The sequence below is a fragment of the Pezoporus flaviventris genome, unplaced genomic scaffold (assembly GCF_033815535.1).
Source record: "Pezoporus flaviventris isolate CSIRO_AGI_PZ_B2104156 unplaced genomic scaffold, CSIRO_AGI_Pfla_v1 ptg000008l, whole genome shotgun sequence".
Lineage (NCBI taxonomy): Eukaryota > Metazoa > Chordata > Aves > Psittaciformes > Psittacidae > Pezoporus > Pezoporus flaviventris.
This window is the reverse complement of record NW_026892556.1, coordinates 3080465-3092926: the sequence shown is the minus strand read 5'-3', so window position 1 is coordinate 3092926 and position 12462 is coordinate 3080465. Positions and strand designations below refer to the sequence as shown.

At 48.7% G+C, this 12462-nt stretch overlaps 1 protein-coding gene across 35 annotated transcripts in view; it reads right to left on the bottom strand.

Moving 5' to 3' along the window:
• EPB41 (erythrocyte membrane protein band 4.1) overlaps nucleotides 1–12462 on the bottom strand; it is a 73402-nt gene that overhangs the window by 16803 nt on the left and 44137 nt on the right. For 8 of the 35 annotated variants that reach the window (XM_061449963.1, XM_061449961.1, XM_061449977.1 and 5 more), the window contains 8 exons: nucleotides 11617–11733; nucleotides 9943–10071; nucleotides 8797–8898; nucleotides 7389–7600; nucleotides 5641–5697; nucleotides 5477–5521; nucleotides 4524–4586; nucleotides 1632–1811 (listed from right to left, as the gene is read on the bottom strand). In XM_061449963.1, coding sequence (XP_061305947.1) covers nucleotides 1632–1811; nucleotides 4524–4586; nucleotides 5477–5521; nucleotides 5641–5697; nucleotides 7389–7600; nucleotides 8797–8898; nucleotides 9943–10071; nucleotides 11617–11733 — 905 coding nt within the window. The remainder of the gene's footprint in view (nucleotides 1–1631; nucleotides 1812–4523; nucleotides 4587–5476; nucleotides 5522–5640; nucleotides 5698–7388; nucleotides 7601–8796; nucleotides 8899–9942; nucleotides 10072–11616; nucleotides 11734–12462) is intronic. The other 27 variants (XM_061449979.1, XM_061449955.1, XM_061449982.1 and 24 more) reach the window with 21 other exon arrangements.

Below are 12462 nucleotides of genomic sequence, written 5' to 3'. Positions count from 1 at the left end.
GGGCATCAGATGAAGAGGGTATTTCCAGAAATGCAAATCCAAGGCTGCCACCAATACTTGCATTGCTGTGGACCTCAGATGGGGAAGGCCCACACCATCCAGTTACTGTGAAGAGCAGCCCCCAGGACCTCACAATGTGGTCGCCTTGGAAGAAACTCTCCATGATATCCAAGAACAACACTCTTGAAGTGCAGTTGTGGAGCCTGGGAGCCCCTGCTCTGTCCCACCTGCACATCCCTGTACCCAACAGCAGCATGGGGAGCTCTGCAGCACTCCGCTGCCCATGTTCCTGCAGAATTGACCCTGATGCTCAGCAAGCAAAGAGGAAAACCCATCCATGTGCTGAACTGGGTAATTCCAAGGGTAATGATCAACCCTGAGTAGTTCATTTGGGGTGGTGGTGGGGGGGTGGTGTTTATTTCTAGCAGGGGGAATAAAGACCCTGTAATTATTATGGCTTTTCTCAGTGCTTTGAGGAGCCTGGAGTAAACTTGGCCATTAAAACCTTGTACCTCCATCCACTGCAGGATGATTTCTGTCTAAAACCTATCTCCCTCGCAATGGTTTGAAGATTAAATCCCAGCTCCTTTGCAGGGCTGTGGGCAGGAATGGGAGAAGCTGGGCTTAAACCAGCAAAGTCCACAACTGCCACACAGCCAGGATGCAAGTTTTCAGTCATAATGAGAAATCACATTTACTGTTTAAGAGACTGATTACCATGGGCACTGACTACAGGTTTACTCACAAGCTGAGCTAGATAGAATCATAGAATAGTTAGGGTTGGAAAGGACCATCCAGTTCCAACTCCCCTGCCATGGGCAGGGACACCTCACACTAAACCATCTCACCCAAGGCTTCATCCAACCTGGCCTTGAACACCGCCAGGGATGGAGCATTCACAACTATAACACCAATATTAGAGCAGCTGTCTGTTCTCCAAGAAACCAGTTGCACACAGAGCTCTGCTGCTCCAACTTGGTTTCTTTGAAAAATTACCTTTCTTTGAGGGAATTAGCAGAGAAAATGAATGTGTGCAGCTACTACAGGCCCTGCTCCTGCAAGGAGAAAGATTCCCATCACGTATGAACAGCCCTGCTGTAGCCACCTGAGGAGTCTTCCTGAAGCCTCCACAGCACAGCAGCACCTGCAGATCCTAACGCAAGACTAAACCCAATGACATACTGGATTATAACTGCAGAATAGAGTGACGCTGGAAAATGGGATACCATTCCAGTGCTTCTCCACTGGGTTATCTGCAGTATTATGGCTGAAGTAATAATTCTCTTTAGAGTTTTGGGGTTCTTTTTCCACATTTTGGGGAGATGCATTCCCTGGCACCGGGAATAAGCCAGTTCCCAAACCAGCCCTGGGACAACACTAGCATCACGGATGACAACAGTCAGAAGTCAAAACCAGGGGAAGGATTCCTATGTTGTTTTCTACCAAAAAGATCACATTTTTTTGACACTAAGACTAAAGCATCAACTCTCCCAGAGACCATCAGGCATGTTAGAAGTCCCGATGTGCCATTAAAACTCAATCTAAGCACAGCCTAAGGGGAGCTGAGGCTGCAAAGCTGTCCCCTGGAACACTGCAGAGCACCGAGCCCCGCGCGCCGCTCTGGTACTCACTCCATCCGCTCCCGTAGGAATCTGCCCGTTGACGTTGAGGGTTCGGAATGGGGAGTGAGTGGACAAACGTTTGTCCCATTCACTCGGGCGAGGCTCTGGGACGGACTCCATGAAGTTCTTCTTCAGCTCACTGATGTTGGCGTGATGCTTCTTTATTTCTTCCTGGGTCTTATCTAGATCCTATTAGTGAGGGGACAGGACAGATGAAGAGACATGGAGGTGACACCAGCACTTGCCTAAGCTGCTGCTTAGCAAAGCTGCGCTCAGCAGAGGTACTGCCGGCTTCCAGCAGTTGTGCTCGCACTGCAAACACGCAACGGGAGCATCCTCTCTCCTCTTTCCTCTTGCATCAACTGCGATAAACTCAATCCACCAAACCCGATGGTAGCTGAGGTGTAACCTCATGGGTTTCCCCATATGGGATCGGGTTGAAGACTATGTTTGCCGTATTTAATTTAATGCCTTTAAATTGAGTGGGTTTGCTTCCTTTTCCCTCTACTGGTCTGAATATTCACAGCTATAAACACAACTGATGTTTAAAGGAAATGTTTTCCCAATTTTCTTTATTCCCTTCATACCTATTTCCCTTTCATCCTACCAGGAATTACCTCTGGACCCAGAATACCCTCACTACCTTTCCACCCCCCTCTCATCTCATCCCTCCAGAAGCTACCACAGGAGGTGTTAGACTTCTGACATGGAGATGATGGCCCTTTACAAATCAATCTGAGAATCTGCTTTATGCTGCATCAGTTCAGAAACTCCTCCTAAAATCCTTCACCTGGAAAAAGCCAGCTTTCTGCTCTGTGATGCCAGTTTACAGCATAAACACACAGACTTTAAGGCAAGTCAGCTCTCTTCCTCCTGTTTAAAACCAGCTTTTGCCTTGCAAGCAAACCAGAGGTTGTTGAAAGCGAAGCTTTCGCTGAAAACAGGCAGAAGCCAAACAACAACTTTTCTGGACAGTGCTGAAAAGCAGCTTAGAAAGGGAGAAATTAAGGTCAGTAAAAGCATCACTGGGGAATTTCGCTACTTTTCTGCTTTGAGCTGTTACTCGGCCCATGGAGTTTAAAAGATGGGAGAGTAAATGCATCCCTCTAGGCAGGTTTCCCCACCAAATACCTGCAGCTTGGACATTTGCTCTTTCTGGCATGGTTCTGAGGGGTAAAGAACCAGTTTGGGATTGATCCTGGCTCAAAGCAGAGGGCAAGTGCCTGCTGGATAGCAAAAACGAAAATGAAAAGGCAGAAATGAGTCTGCTGAGGACTCCAGGGTAAAGGCCTGTCTGGTCCAGGAGCTCTACAACCCTGCTTTAGAGAAGAAAGACCACCTTGGCCATCCACCACTGCTCAAGAGGTGGTCCTGGGAGGGTCTGCAGAGAAGCTGAAGCCACAAGGAGCTCCACGGAGCCACAATGGGTCTTGAAAGCATCTTGAGGAACAAGCTCGGGAAGCGATAACCGCTTTCCCTCCAGTTCTGTAAGAACATGGGCTATTGACCACAGAGCTTTCAATAAAAACAAGTGGCAGCTTTGGGAGGATAATGTCTGCTGGGAAAACATCTCATCTGCCCAGTGCATGGCGTAAAAAGAACACAAGGAATAAAGGGGGTGAGCTGCTGGGGTCTAGGGAGGGCTGGAGCACCTGCAACAGAACCAATGGGAAGGGCAGGGGAGAGGGAACGGGCTGAATGCCAGCACCCAGTATTGCAGTGACAAAAGGGGGAAATTGGGAAAAAGGGGGTTGGAAGCAATGAAAAAGCTCTGATTGGGGCTGGGGAGATGGAGTTGTTTGAGTTGGGTGGTAGAAAGTGACAGGCACGGTACCCACAGCGTTCCGGTGCCCATCGTGCTGCAGCCCCTTTGCTCGTGGCCAGAAGATAGGGGTGCAGCAGTCAAAAAATAGGAGAAAAAAGAAAAATCCCACCCAAAAGCTGCACAACTTTCCAGACTCCGGTTAGGAGAAGGCGTTGGTACACTTCTCTGTCAAGAGATACCAACAGGGAAACCCTACCAGCTGCTGGTGCTGCAAGTTGGAGTAGAAATGTGTAACACAGGAACAGAGTATCAGAAGCCACAAACATCTCCCATAACATGGTGTATTAAAGAAAAGAAAATATATGATTGGCCTGGTCTGTTCTGAGACCGCGCTTGGGTGAAACCAAAGGGGAAGGCTCCCAAAGAGAAGGGAAAAGCTGCCTGAGAAGGGATGAGGGCTCCCAAAGCGAAGGGAAGAACTGTCTGTGGAGGGATAAAACAGCATCTTGCCTGCTCACAAGGTACTCACAGGTACACTAAGCCCCTGTGTCAGCTCCAAGGGGATGTGGTGCTGATGCAGGATGGGGCCCAAGGGAGTGTTGAGATGCCACAAGGCAAGTGCTGGGAGAAGGGTTGCAATGCCATCAGCAATGTCCAAAGGGAGCACTCGCTCCGGTTGGAAGCAACATGAACATCACGGTGGCCTGAACCCCACAGAGGTGCCAATTTCACCTTATCCTTATCCTGAGGTTTGTATTCTCACAGATTGTCTTTTACCCCTGGAAAATCACTTATTCCAAGCAAGGAGAAACTTGTCCATGAGCCACCCACCCTAGGACTGATGCCACTGTGAGCACCCAGCGGGTCCAAGAGCAGACCTGAGCACGCAGCTCTGCCAATCATATATTTTGGGTAAGTATGAGAGAATGAAAGTCAGAAGAGGTAGAAGGCAGAAGGCCTGCACACCGGCAGGTTTACTGTCACCATGCAAAGAGCCTCTTTCAAAACAACCCCAAAAGGTTTTTCATGCAAGAGCATGCAAAAAGAAAGGCAGCAGCAGAAGAGGAAGAAACAGGTTCAGCGCAGATGCAGGTCTAGGCAAACGCAACTGAAAAAAGCTTCAAGTTCATACAAACCTCCAACATTAAATTGCTATGCCTGATATAAATGTTTTCACCATCTAGCCTCTTTGATCTCTTCTGTGAAAATGAAAGAAAAGGGGGGAACAAAACAAACAAACAAAAAGCACAACAAATTAAAACGTTGTTCTGGCGGGCTCGCTACATCGGCAACTTAAAACGTGAACTGAAGGTGGGGAGCGCAGCGCTGAGCGTGGGGGCACCTCCACCAGCAACTTGGGGGGGGGGGGGGGGCTGCTCATGGACAATTGGGACATGGAATGAGTCTGTTAAAGAGACAGCTCCCAGGGGGCTCTTGGCTTTCGCCTTCATTTGTAGTGCTCACCACAAAGGGATGGGTCACAGGTTTGCTGGGGGAGCCTCACACATCGCTCAGAGCACTGAATGCATGCCCCAGTGTACGAGGTGTAACCCTTAGATGGCCTCAATGTGTAAAGCCACTACGCCTTAGCCACCTTTCCCATCTTGGGTATATCCCCTATTACTTAAGAAGCATTTTTAATTGCAGTTCCTGCAATGCACACTTACAGTTTCTTTGGTTTCTACCTGAATTTGTTACAAAGAAGGTAAATTTTATCAATCAACCCAAGAGTGATTCTCTTGAACGTTCAACATGCATCGTTTTAGCAATCAGACTGTCAATGGGACAAAAAACTATTGATTTTAAAATCATATGTTTGATTCAAGGCCAGGTTGGACACAGGGGCTTGGAGCAAGCTGCTCTAATGGACCGTGTCCCTGCCCCTGGCAGGGGGTTGGAACTGGGGGAGCTTTAAGGTCCCTTCCAACCCAACCCATTCCATGATTCCATGATAGTTGCAGTTTAATAAAACAACAACTAAACCCCAACCCAAAGCTCATGAAGAAAGTGGAGCACTGTCTTTTTAAACAGGTTACGGATGCATGAATGAGATGGCAAATTCGTTTGGAGAGAGGGTAGAACTGCTAACCTTCCTCATCCTTATCAGCTCTTCCTCTTTCTCTGCAGGCTGCTGCTGGTGGGCAGTGATAAGGAAGAAAAAAAAGAGTTGTTGGTTCATTTAACTCTGTTGAACCTCACTGTTTAACCTTAAAAATAACATGTGAGCAACCTAACTGAGTTCTTAGCACAGACCTGAGGCTGGGCACCATTCGTGGTGGGTACTGTGACCTCAGTGTGTGTTTTCCTCACCTACATGTGAGAAATAAATTGGTAAAAACATTCCTTGTTAGTCGAGTTTCAAGAGCCCCTTTAGTTTCAAACCACATGGAGCTGGTTTTGAAACTGGTGAACATGCAAAAACCACCATGCAGCTCTCCGGAAGGTGTTAATGACACCACAGCTCTGTTAGTTACCAGCACATCTACAGTAATTCCTATCTGCATTGGAAACCAGTGCTCTCCAGTGCTTCCCACTTGCATGACAGCTTTGCCAGGCAATGTTTTCCAATTTCACTTGCAGCTGGATCTCCCAGTGGAATCCACATCAAAAGCGACATGCTCAAGTCAACAGAGAGCTTCTCAAAACCAGAGCTTTATTTGCTATGCACAGGTTAGGATGTTCACAGAGTCAGTCAGAAAAGACTATGGACAAAATCAAGCCTAATGTCACAAACTCAGCTCTTTTATAGGCCATAAGGAGGGAGCCAAGTGTTTTAACACTTTAAGGGAAGTGTTTTAGGGAAGCTGGATTGCCAAATCCTCTGTAGGCGAACGCAGAGTAACGCTGGTGAGTGCTAAAAGTGATGCAGCTACTTTGAGAAACAGGGTAAATTTGGCACATTCAAATCCCCAATTTCCTCCCACATCTCCATTTCTAGAAAAAATAAACCCAATGTTTAAGTATTTAGGGGAAAAACCCTGTAATAAGTGAGGTGGGATGAATCAAATAGACTTGCTCTGTTTCATATAGGGAGGTGAGCAGCAGTGTAGGAATAGCATTGCAGGATGTACCACGAGGCACACTGACAGTGCCAGCATGGAGATCCCGTCAGCATTTCCATTTAAGAATCACTGGTCACACAGTGATCCATGACGTTTGTGAAAGCAACTGTCCTTTCTACACCTCCATCTCCTTAATGAACAGTGATTGATCACCTTAATCAACAGCGATTCCCCCTGGAGCATGTGATACAAGACCCCCTGTGGGATAGCTTATAGCAAACTGTGGCTCCAGTAGTGCTCAGAACAGCTCCATATGGCAATATTCTATCTCAAGGTGTCCACCTCTGCTCCCAACACTGGAAGGTTCCAGTCAATCAGATTAGCAGCATATCAAGGATACTGTAATAGGGACAATGATTGTGCGTATTCTTTTGACTTTGGAGAACACCACGCATGGATCAACCCCAGCAGAGGACTCAGTTGTAGAAAGATCAAACAGTGTTTAAATAAATGTACTTTAAACAATAAACCCCCCAAGGCCTCAATAGTGCCATTCACAAGGGAAGTTTCAGTTCAGTTTGCAGGAAGGTACTCACAGCTCTCCCAGAGAAAGCCTATCAATGTGAAAAACATTTGCACCCAGGCACTGGGCTGGGACCAGATCCATATCACCCATTTCACTGGAATTGCCTCCTGCTGTCATACCAGGAATCAGAGAGAGCCTGGCGATGGGTGAGCCCTAAATGCAAGTCCCAGGAACTCGTGTGCAATTCTTGCCAGCATTTTTTACAGCAAGTTGCCTTTGGTTTGCCTGCAACCACCAAAACCCAGCTGCCCTGGACCTCCTCCTTCAGGGATGGGATTTCCCTGGGATCCAGATCCCTGCCCCTCAATCCCACCCGATGGGTGAGGGATAAACCCTCTGGGGTGGCTTTTAGAGCCAATGCTCCACCCGAGCACAAGTGCAGCCTCTTCCAAGGACACACTAGTGTGACCTACCTTTGAGGCATCAGCTGGCTCTGGCTTGGCTTTCTCTGCTGGGATTTCTTCACGTCTCACATCAGGTTTTGCTGCTTCTTTCTCTACTTTATAGGCAGCAGCCACGTCCTTCACATCGGGCTTCACCGGGACTGGTTCTGCAGCGTGGGTCTGAGCGATGGCTGGGGCAGAGGTGGGACGGGGACTCCTCTCAGGGGTTATCACAGCTGCTGCTGAGCATATGGAGAGACAGACAGGGATGAAGTTCACAACAGAAAACGTTGCCAAAGTGCAGGCAAAGTCTTTCCAAATTACAGTGCTGATGTTCAAAAAGAAAGGGAGGAGGAGGAGGAAAAAGGAAAAAGAAATCAAGATGTTGAGCAAAGCAGTTTGTGCATTTAGTATGGAAAAAGTTGAGATTATTTTCCTTATGGTTGAAATCAAATCGAATCCCACAACAGATGGTTTCCAAAAAGCAAGCTTGCACTCTGCAGAGAAGCCACACCAGAAAGGTGAATCTATCTGTGACACTGTGCCATTGGTTTCTGGGTCCTTCACACACCACTGACACAGAATCCACTCCCAGTGCAACCATTAAGATGGAACCACTTTGAGCTGTGGTGAGTTCTTGAAGCATTGGCATCTCCTCAGCCAGGAATGGATGGTTTCTGGAAGGGCAACACAGGCTTTCCCCCACCTTCCCCATCTTTTCAATCAAGGATTGCTCTATAAAACTTCACAGCAACTTCCAGGTGGGTTTCAAAGCAGGCTGGGGCTGCGTGTCCGAGATGGGTATCTCCTGCTGCAGCCCAGAGCGACACTGCGAGAAGATACCCATCATCTCCAGATCGGTGACAGTGCAGAAATGAATAGCATGCTGCCAAAACTCATCTTCCTGGGGGATGAGAGTCTTCAATACAAGCACTTGGTACACACAAAATCAACTGCCTTCTCCTTTCCTCCCATTCCTGATTTCCCAGTCAGTTCCCAACCCCAGAAAAGTCCAACACCTTCAAAATATTCAAGCCTGTGTGACAAAGCAAGCCCCAACTACTTCACTGGGCGTACCTATAGATGCAATGAGCCTACTGAGTTCTCCTGATGTTGGTTTTCAGGGCCATTCCACTAAAAATACACCTTAGTTACCTGAATTCATTCATAGAATCACAGAGTGGTTTGGGTTGGGAAAACAAAACCCAAACCACTGCTGCCATCTCCATTATCTCCCCTGCTCTTCAGCACAGCAGTTCATTTCTGTGAGCCAGACATGGTGTTACCCTTTCAGAAGGACATTGGGTGCTGTGTCCTGGTGTATTTATGCCACGGAAGCGGTGACAGCCGCTGGGGAGGTTGTATGGAGGGTTGGTGAGGTGGCAGGGACAGCCGGGACAATGAGGATGCTGGGTGTGCAAAGCCATCACGGTGGTACCTGATTCCTTTGGGACCAGCTCTAGTTCTCTCATCACCAGCATTTTTTCTTCTTCCTCCTCTTCAATTGGGCTTATCTCAACAATGCCAAGAGCACGTTTGGCTAAAAGAGTTATGGATGTGTTAAAAAGCCACCTCAAAGATGAAGCAGCAAAGGCAATGCCACCAATAAATCCACACAGCCACCTCTCCTGCTTCTCTCAGTGCTCAGAAGCATCAAGACACACAGGAAAGACACCCACAAGTACCAGGCTTTTCCTTTGCCATCCAGTGATGAGTTGGGTGCTGTTCAGAACTGTGTTACTGTAGTTACATTCCCATGATTAACCACCTTTGGCTATTTTGACACATGACAATTTAAACACACCGCTCCAAACTACGAGATATAAGATATCAACCATCGATGTCCTGGCCAAGGAAATGGTCCCTACTGGGAACAGAAGTGTTAAGAGGAGGGAAAAGTGCTGGAGGTGAATGCGAGGCAGGGGCAGCTGCAGCAGGATGTGCTTAGGTCTGACACAGGCTGATGTCCACTCTGCTGCAGCCCGTTCCACGAATACCCTAGAGGGGAAGCACAGGGGCTGGTTTTGTGTTTTTCATGATCAAACGAAGAGGTGAAGTTCCCAGTCAGTCCCTCCATGGCTTCAGTCTCCTCCTCCTGCAATGAACTCTGCAATCAACTCTGTGTTCAATTATGATGAGGGTGCATCTGTCTGCAGCAGTAAAGCTGCTCAGAAATCCTGCCCTGAGCAGGGAAGAAGCAGGTTCCCTAGCAAATGAATAAAGCAAAGTGTAGGTGACCTCCAGCATCCTGGAGCACACAACCTGATGTTCAGGCACTGCATGTTCCTATAGCTCAGAGGAATGCACCTTTCCAGAAGGGACAGTGACAGAGGAATGTTAAGAAGCCACTGCACACTCAACTCAGCACACAGGCACACAGCCAAGGCACGGCACAGCACCTCAGGCACACGCTGATAAAGCAGCACTCATGTATTACAGCACGCTTGCAAAGCTGGCTGTGATTTTAATGGCAATGAACACCACCACAAACAAGGTAACCTCCACCCTACAGCACTGCACCACATCAACCCAGCAGGTCACAGCATGGGCTGCACCCTGATGCCGAATGCCACTGTGGCTGTACCTGACCACGTCCGCAACGGCTCTGGTGACTTTGGCTCGGACACAGGAACCTTAACCACCACTACCTTGTCCTCCTTCTCCTCCTCCTCTGCAATGGGCTTCATTTGGAAAGTTTCAAGTGCATATTTGGCTAGAAAGAGGTTTGCATGTGTTAACGGAGCAGCTGGAGAGCCGCACAGACACACGACAGGCACCACAGCAGAGGAAAGAGCAAGAGGAGATCCCACTCCGAGGCAGAAAACAGCAAGGACGTTTCTAAACCAGGCAGCTTGGTAATTATTTTCCATCACACCATTGCTATCAGTCCTTGTAGTGCTGCCAGACACAGGCCCAGGATGTGGGATGACTGGGGAAATGAACAACACTTTGTTCTAAGCTTTGCAGGCTTCTTGCCCAGGCAGGGATATGTGGGGACACCTGATGGCTCTGGAGTGTTGGGCTCTGCCTGCAGAGTGCTGCAGTGGGGAGATGCAGGTGCTGGCTGCTAATATAGAATCATACAATCACAGCATGGTTTGTGTTGGAAGGGACCTTAAGGCTCATCCAGCTCCAGCCCCTGCCACGGGCAGGGACCCCTTCCACTAGAGCAGCTTGCTCCAAGCCCCTGTGTCCAACCTGGCCTTGAACACTGCCAGGGATGGGGCAGCCACAGCTTCTCTGGGCACCCTGGGCCAGCACCTCAGCACCCTCACACGGAAGAGCTTCTGCCTAAGAGCTCATCTCAGTCTCCCCTCTGGCAGGTTAAAGCCATTCCCCTTGGCCTGTCCCTACATCCCTTGTCCAAAGCCCCTCTCCATGTTTCCTGGAGCCCCTTTAGGCATTGGAGCTGCTCTAAGGTCTCCCCTTCAGGAGCCTTCTCTTCTCCAGGCTGAACCAGCCCAGCTCTCTCAGCCTGGCTCCAGAGCAGAGCTGCTCCAGCCCTTGCAGGATCTCCAAAGCCTTTCTCTGGACGCACTCTAACACACAGGCTCCTCTAGATAAAAACCTATATAAAACCTAGCAGCTTTAACTAAATGTACTTCAAATCTAAACATTAGGAGCACAGAGCCACCTTCCCCTGTGCAGAATTATCTCCAGCCCTCATGCACCACAGGCTTTTGCTATGTAAGTGATGAAGACTGCAAGTATTTGACAACACCGCTTCTGTGATAAACTTATTAGCAGTCAAATATTCTGTTGTACCTACATGCCTCTTCAGGGCATTAATATTTATTAGTATTACTTATCTTAAGAGAAATAGAAGCTCCAGGCAGCAAAATGGGTGGCATTTCTCAAAGCCCAAAGAAAACCCATTGGAAAATGGCAAGCTGGTCCCAGGATGAAGGATTTCAGAAGCTTTACAAGAAGTTTCAAGATGAAACTTTCATGTTTTCTAATCCACATTTACAAAACCACTCAAACTTAACAAGGAGACAGTCCTCAAGGGCCAGCACGGCCTCAACTTTTCCCCATCTCCCCCTGGAATTACAGTCTAATGAGGTGCAAGGCAGAGATTTAATGAGTCTCCAGAGCCGGGGTCTGCTGGGCTCTGTCCTCTGACTGCAAAACTCTTCTTGCAAAGGAATGGGAAAAGAAAGCCACCAGATTTGGTGATACTTTGAGTTGTCAGGAACAAGCATGTAAAGGATAGGAAAGGTGCTGCAGAGAGTTGTAGCCACCACCACCACAGCTATACCTGGCTTCTCTCGGATCTGATCCACGGGTTTTGGTTCAGGAACCTCAACCACCACCACCTCCTCCTGCTTCTCTTCCTCTATGGCTCTGAACTCAACTTTTTGAGTCGCACGTTTAGCTGAAGAAATGGGGCACATGTTAAGGACTGCCCACACAGCAGATACAAACAGGCTGCAGACTTCAATGGGGACACAAGCAGGACATTCACAGGCTGCTCTTTTCCAAGCTCTGGCATTCAGGTGCGGGATTGCAGCATGGATTCCTCTGTACATCTGGGGTTATACATGTCTACAGGGCATGGCCAAGGGGCAACAACACTGCTGGTCCTTTTACCCCTGTGCATCATGCCTGGGTAACCTCACACACCGGGACTGCAGTGAGCTGGCATCCTGCTTTGCTGAGGTACAGAGCTCAAGCCAAGCAGCCCTTCCCCTCCCAGCTCCGAGGCATGAAGCTCAGGCTCGGGTGTCACTGAGCCCTGTAAACCCATGTCAGGAGCAGGGGCAGCCTGGCCACAGGATGCTGCTGGCCACAGGATGCTGGGGCAGCCCTGCTCCCTCCCAGGCTGCAGCATGACCGCAGGGCTCAAAGCAACTCTGCTCCTGCTCTGTCAGGTGCTCTTGGGGCAAAGGGATGCTCCCCTTTTCCTGGATCCTGATTTTATGAGCACCTTACAATCCAGATCACCTCCACTGGCTGCTGCTATCTGGCTCTTTTAAAAAGATCAGGGATGAGCCCACTTGACCGAGAGGCCACAAGCTTCAGCATGAGCATCATTTAACAGTGGAAAAGTTTCAGACAGTTCTGGCAAGAAAAACTATGTACTTTCAGCAGCTCAACAAACCCT